Raw genomic sequence first — 7,314 nt, 5'->3', positions numbered from 1 at the left:
CTCTGCACCCATAGGTTTACTCTCTCTCCCACCTGAGTAAGTGTATGGGAAGTTTACTTCCCTCAAATTTCATTAAGAAGGCCCAGTTACATCAGTTAGAAGGTCAGAGTTAAAAAATGACAGTAATTACTAATCAGTCCCTTACCTGATCTCCTTCTAGTTGTCACTACCCTCTTTGCACACAATCATCACAAATGGATTGAGGTGGAAAGGGGTCTCTGCAGACCACATAGTCCAACTCCCTGCTTTCAGCAGGGTCAGCCAGAGCAGTTTGCTCAGGATCTTGATTAGTCAGGTTTTAAATGGCTCCACAGATGTGGAAGGCACAATCTCTTTGGGCTACCTGTTCAAGTGTTCAATCACTCTTAGAGTCAAAAAGTTTCTTCCTATGTTTAAACAAAATTCTTTGTATTTCAGTTTGCAACCATTGCCTCTTGCCCTATCAATAAGCTCCACTGAGGAAAACCTCACTCTGTCTTCTTTACACTTTCCCATCAGGCCTTTATATACATTGATGAGGTCCACCTGAGCCTCCTCTCCTTCAGGCTGGGCAGTCCAACCTCTCTCACCTTCTCCTCATATGACAGAGATTCCTCTTCCTTAATCACCTTAGTGATCCTTTACTAGTCTTGCCTCAGTATATCCCTATCTCTCTTACACTGGCCTGGGGCCTATGCTGGACACACCACATATGGCCTCACTAGTGCTGAGTAGATGAGAAGGATCACCTCCCTTGACCCGCTCGTAACACTCTCCCTACAGCAGTCCCAGATGCTCCACAAGGGCTTCCAGGTCCTTTTCTGCAAAGCTGCTTTCGAGACAGTTACCTTCAGCATGTACTGATACATGGAGTTAGTCCTCCTCAGGGGCAGGATATACTCAACTACAGGACTGCCAAAGATTGGTATTGAAAATAGCATGCTGGAGGAAGCTCACTAGAATTACATGCCAGGAAGTTAGGAAAAAAAAAAGACTCTGCGCTTCCTCATAGTGCCATAAACATGACTGTTGAGGAAATGTTCTGCACCAATTTGACACATCATCTTACTGAACTTTGGGACATGGACCTAGAAGAAGAATTCTTTACAAACCATTTCTAATGTCTTCAGGTAAAACTAGAGCCTTTAAAGTAATGGCTAGTGAATGCTGGTTGTTTCTGACTTAGCTTTTAAACAGTTACATTTTTTTTATCATTAGGTATATGCTGATAATCAATGGACTTAATGGGATTGTACTCACATAGATACAACATTTATTTGTTAGATAGGAAGTGCAGCCCCCTTCAGGAATATAGCAAGTTTATTTTTTATTGATCACTTTGGGACTTCCCCAAGTTTCAACAAGCTGGAAATGCTTTCAGCATTTGCCTTGCTTTACACAATAAATACAGCAAGAATTGTATTTATTATTTTAGACATGCCACTATCATATTGTTTGCATGAGTTTACAGTTGCTAGAACTAATGAATACAAAGCTAAACAAAATTAAACAAACAAATTTTAGATCAAACAGAAGCACTTCTTGTATGGTGAATCTTCTCAGCAGATCTGCTGGGAGGAAAAGAGGGAGATGGCACTGTTGTGTGCTGGCATGACAGTGGGATGGCCAAGGCTTCCTAAGAGCTACCTGATACATCAATATCTTCTAATGGTATGGATTTCTACAAGTTCTGAAAGTTTGCTTTATCTCCTCTAGATTGCAAGGATCGCTGCAGAGAATATGTCTATTTAAAGAGCTGTTAAGTCAAACAGGCCCTTGGTTAAAATATTAATCTTTTTGCTCAGCATTCCTGAGTCATACCTACAACCTGTATGCCAGCGTGTGATACCATAAAAGCAGTAATAGGACAAAACCCCTAGTTATTTTCTCATGCAGCATCAGCAAAACATATTCAACTCATGTACGTCTCTGACTCAATGGCTGTGCTTCACATTGGAAAACATCCTCCCCCATTTTTGTAAACTGATGAACCAGTAGTGTAACTGGGTGTTTGTCCTAAAAAATCTTAAGTCTTTCTTCAGTGAATTCCACACCCTATTTCCATTGAAAACCTGCTTGGGCTCCAGTGAGAATTTTCTGCTTGCTACAGCTCAAATGCAGAACTGCCTAGACCTGGATCGGGTGCCTTTTCCCTTTGGGTTACTGACAAAGCTCCAAGGAAGAGCTGACTTTCCTAATGGATAAACCCATTTTAAAAAAGCCTATTAACTGTGCTCAGAAAACCCACTGGATGGAGAATCTCTGTGCCCAGACACCTGGCCACACTAGCAGCATGCCAGGCAGCGTGGCACAGCTGTCAGCCTCTCTGTGTGGCACATTCACAATTAGCATGTCAGCTCCAGGGGTACCGAATTCTGTCTCCTATCCCGTAGCAGCCAGCGACCCTTTCTAAACGGGGTTGATTGGTGTTACTCGGAGACATCTGTGTGGTGCAACGCATTGACATGAGGTGAGAGCTTGCTTGAGGAGGCAGCAGAATGTGTCAATATAATTCAGAGGAAGCTGTATCAGGCGGTGAGTGAAGGCACGTCTTACAATGCAATCAAAGAGGATGATCAACGAACTGAATTAAATGTGTGCCGTTCCTCTCTTACTTCTACACCAAAGACAGAAAGACTTACAGGAATTAGAAATATTGCAGTATCATACCTGTCCAGCCATATTTTGCAACAGACTTTTTTTTTTCCCCCACAGATGCCTGCTCATTAACCTTTGCTGGAAGAGAAGGAAAACGAAGCACAATAAAAGTGCGGGAAAAGCTGAGGCCAGGCAGTTGGAAGAAAAAAATAACCAATCCATTTTCTGAAATGTTTCTGAAATTTCCTCAATTCAGGGGACCAGATCTTGGCTTTAATACATTTTACAACACTGTGAAATATATTGTCCTTCTTGCATTCACAGCACCAGCAGAATCAGAGTCTGGATGTGACAAACAAGCACACTTTTTCTTTACTTCTAAGACCAGGTTTGAAACTTTGAAGTCACTGTAAAGGTATCAGCGAATTTTTCAGTAACATTTAAGGTGACCCTTTTTGTGTGTGTATATTCTACGAGTATATGTAAATTACAAATATGTGTATTTGTGTGTGTATGATCTGTTTATGTACAAAACCAGAACTGCTGTGCAAACTGACTGACTTATGAGCTGAACTTATTTCAACACACTCTGGCAGATCTCCCAATTGCTGCATTACAGAAAATTAGTACTATGCACGTTCTGATCTATTAGGCTGGTGATGGATTTGTAGGCAGAAATGCCCATGTGTATAGTGAGAAATATGGAACGAAATGTTGGTTCAATTTTCAGCAGGCCTTTGGGGTTTAGAGACCCAGCAAACATAATGCCAACCAATGCCTGTCTTGAGCTGAGTTCATCTGAAGTCAAGATGTACAACGTCTGGTTTCTACCACCAAAAGAACTGCCAAAAAAAATCATATTTTTGTCATTACTAAATATAAAACATTCTGCAGCTCTGCCTCAGGCTCTTGGAAACTCACATGCAAACTAGTGTTTTGGGTGAGTGAGGAACATTCTGCAGAACAGCTTTTACCAAGCTGGGATGGGTCCTGGCAGTGCTTGAAAAAAGCACATGAATAATGAAAATCCAGAATTAAAAGCGCAACTTCATCATACCCATTCCAAGGGTACAGGCCTCTCAAATCAAGGTTTGCAGAAGTGAAATAGCCTGGATGCAGAAGAGACTGAGAAGATCTGGGTTGTAGGGACCTTCTATACTTCAATCCCCTCTCCAAAACTCAGAGCTTAATGACAGAACTGACATTGCTCCTTCTGCAGGCTTCCCAGAGGCTTTGTCCTTAGAATCCAGCTGGCCATAGTGCACTGCATCACCCCATGTGATGCCCCATCCACAGAACAACCTCCCAAACCAATATGCCCCTCCTACTTCCTTCAGTCCACCAAAGCTCAGTCATTTAACCAAAGCTTTATCCAGCTGGTAGACACCTCTGTCCTTGAAGCAATGCACCTAAAGTCAGACAGTAGAAGTAATAGCTCTAGAGCCATGACAGGCTTCTGGAGTGTGTTGGTGTCTTCCAGATCCGGCTCAATGGTGTTTTGATGTATTTTTGAAATGCCCTCCTAGCTAAACCCTTACTTATAATGTAATCTAAGATCTTGAGACCTTCTCCCACCACCACTTACCCAGGCATTTAAGTATGACACAGCTAAAAAAATGCTTCTGGTGAAAAGAAATGCTTCTAGAAAACAAGCACACAAATTGCTTAAGCAGCCTGTGGGTTGCATTAAACAAAGTTGCTACTGCCAGAAATGCATTGACTCTGCCATGTACACAAGAACTGTGCGCTCCAAAACAAAATCAAAATCCACCTTGCATCGCAGCGCAAAGGCAGCCAGCCCTGGCCTCTGGGGAAGCACATGCAAAGCAGGAGGCCTCTGCAGAAAAATACCTTTCACCGATTCTAGACAGTTCATTCTATGGCGTGTCCCCTGGTGATTTCTAACTGCTATGGTGATGAACAGGCTGAAAGGAAATATGTCTGATATAAAAAAACAAAACAAAACAAAAACAAAAACACACAAAAAAACCTACAAGCAAACAATAACAAAATAGAAGAGAGCAACTAAGTAAAGGCTGCTCAAGTTGCTAACACAAATATCCAAAAGATGTAACTGTAACAGTAGCAAATTGTTTGGAATGGACATAAAATGCAAGTTTCAGAGCTGAAGTCAATAACTAGATGAGAAAGAGATCTTGAGAAGATTTTTTCAACTGGGTAGAAAAACCTCCGTCTGCCTATTGCATAGTTAGACAATCCTCCAGAGCATTTGGAAAAGTAGTCACTGCTGTCAGGAAACAGTCTGTTCTCACATTTTTATGTCTCCCACTGATCTGCTACCTGAGGAAGAGAGAGATAACCTTCATAGTGAAAAACACTGCAATAATGTAGCCCACTAGAGAATGTCTGGAGAACGTCTACTTAGAACAATGTTAACTTGGTTTGTGGTTTGAGGAAGACAGAAATGATAGGTATTTTGGGGATGGGGTGGGAGGTAGGAGAAGACTTACTGCACACATGCATACTTTCAGTAGAAAGCTTCCTAATGGTGAATCACTTGGAGCAGAACTACATAAATTTCAGGATCCAGTTTTTCTCTCTACTCCAAGTATTGGGTTAGGAGCAAATATTGCTCCTAGAAAAATAGTACCGAAACAAATGCTAGACAAGAGTCTAGATTCTTCACATCTTTCAGATAAATGGAACCTTGTCAAATGAGAAGCAAATGGTAGAATATTGTAGTAGTGACAAAAGCTCTGATCCAACAGTCAGGGCATGCTGCTGTGCTCATGCAGGGCCTCAATGACTTGAATATTCTCCATGAAAGCAGAGCAGTCCCTTTGTACACTATCAGCTACAACACTAGGACCAAAATAGGAGCAGTACTCAGTTCCACACCCCCACCATGTTGGCAATAATTCAGAATCGCTGAGACTAGTTGGAAAGGAAAAAAATAAAAAGCAGTGTTTTAAAACTCTCTAATGTTAGCTTTTTATGTGTCTAACATCAAAGCATTTTTTTACTTCTATTTAATCAAAATTAATCACTAAGATTATTACAGTAATTTATGTTGGAGATTATTGAAATGAGTGTTTTATTAAATTCTGGTTTTATTAATAAAACACATTCTGGCTAAGGAATCATGTGAGCCGGCTATTAGAGACTATTAACTGGGAACTGGGAGTTAATCATAACAGTTATGCTGCCAGGTTCTTTGACAGCAACACACACTGGGTTTTTTATTTCTTCTTTCACTTGCATATTCAAATCAATTAGTTAACCACAGCACATGAGTGGTCAGAGTAACTCCTGTGAAATAGGAAAAGAAAACAAAGGTACATCTATCTTGGTAGTTTTGAACAGAGAAAATGTAATCAGTAAGAGACTCACCAGCCTGATTAGTTGTGATGCTGACAGCAGCAAATTGTCTGGAAAGCGTACTCAAGTCAGATACCCCATTGACTGCATCAATCTCAAAAGTGTAATTGGTATGTGCCAAAAGATCCACTACTGTCACCGTGGTGTTGCTGAGTCCAGTCTGACGGGGTAAGAATCGCACGTTATCACTACACGGCTCACACATCTTGATGTTTCCTCCACATTTTTTGCAAATGATGTTGAAAGTGACATCTTTCCGACCTCCAGTGTCAAGAGGCCAGCTCCAGTCCAGGATAACGGACGTCTCATTGATGTTAGAGATAACGTTTCTTGGAGCAGATGGTGGTCCTATAAAAGCAAATGGGAAATCAGAGGGATGAGATTTTCCATAGTGCTCTAAGATGGGAGTAACAAGGCCACAAAACCAGTAAAAAATATAAATAACCAAACACTTCCAGTTACTCGCTGTAGAGACTGCTGAGATATTTCACTGGACTATAAACCTAGACTATCAAGGACCATGTTTTCTTATAGACAGAGGGTACTCTCAGGGTGCAGTCCAGGATTAAGGGCTGAAAATATTGGTAGCAATTTAAAAATTGTAGCTCTCCTTCTGAAGTCTGACAGAGAATAAGAAGGAGAAGATGAAAATAGCAGGACAGAAATCCATTCCACCAATTTTTGGTAGCCTGTCCAACATGTAAGAAGACATGGGAGGCAGTGGATGGCTGACTGCAATGGGACATGACAGGAAGCAAGCAAGCTGCTGAGATACAGATGGAGGAGCAAGAATGACAGCCCCGAGCATAATGATGCTACTCACTGGTGCAAGCCATGGATGGAGGGTCTTTCTCAGAGCGAAAGTAATTCTTTTCACACCTGCAGTTCAGAGATGCTTCTTCATAGGTAGAGCTGTGAGGTGGGCATTTGGCACACTTCACATTGCCAGCAGAGGCTTTGTAGAACCCAGGTCGACAAGCTGAAACATAATGAGAATATAACTTTAAATTCCATGGACATTTCCTTGATTTTAACTTGTGACTTTACTACTGCCCTGGGACCTATCCATATATAGATCACATTTTGCAGACATCTATGGCTTAAAAATACAGATTTTTCTTATAACGAGAAAGCTGATGGAAATAAAACCTCTTGGTAGAAGGGAGCTCTTCATGCATCAACTTGAATTTGCATTTAATTTTGCCTGGAAAACTAAACAGTGTATTGCTCGCTAAAAAGAAACATTTTCTATGTTGCATTTTGAGAACTTCACTTATTTTTCTTCTCTTCTGTTTCATTTAACCAAACATTGTCCCTATACTGCATAAAAAACTAACTTTATTCTCCCTCCGCTACCAAGGTTTGCTTACAAGGGCACGCTAATTGCAAACTATGTCT

The 7,314-nt window shown here is 41.1% G+C and overlaps 1 protein-coding gene across 1 annotated transcript in view; it reads right to left on the bottom strand.

Annotated features, from left to right (window-relative positions):
* Window positions 1-5,610: 5,610 nt before the first annotated feature.
* The window catches only part of LOC103772605 (ephrin type-A receptor 3-like), a 75,434-nt gene continuing 73,730 nt past the window's right edge, over window positions 5,611-7,314 (bottom strand). The window contains exons 4-6 of the mRNA XM_008939943.1: window positions 6,740-6,895; window positions 5,929-6,264; window positions 5,611-5,847 (exon numbers count right to left, since the gene is read on the bottom strand). Of these exons, the coding sequence (XP_008938191.1) occupies window positions 5,807-5,847; window positions 5,929-6,264; window positions 6,740-6,895 (533 nt within the window). The 3' untranslated portion in view covers window positions 5,611-5,806. The remainder of the gene's footprint in view (window positions 5,848-5,928; window positions 6,265-6,739; window positions 6,896-7,314) is intronic.

This window comes from Merops nubicus, unplaced genomic scaffold (assembly GCF_000691845.1).
Source record: "Merops nubicus isolate BGI_N331 unplaced genomic scaffold, ASM69184v1 scaffold2605, whole genome shotgun sequence".
NCBI classification, from domain to species: Eukaryota; Metazoa; Chordata; class Aves; order Coraciiformes; family Meropidae; genus Merops; species Merops nubicus.
This window is presented reverse-complemented; position numbering and strand designations above follow the sequence as displayed.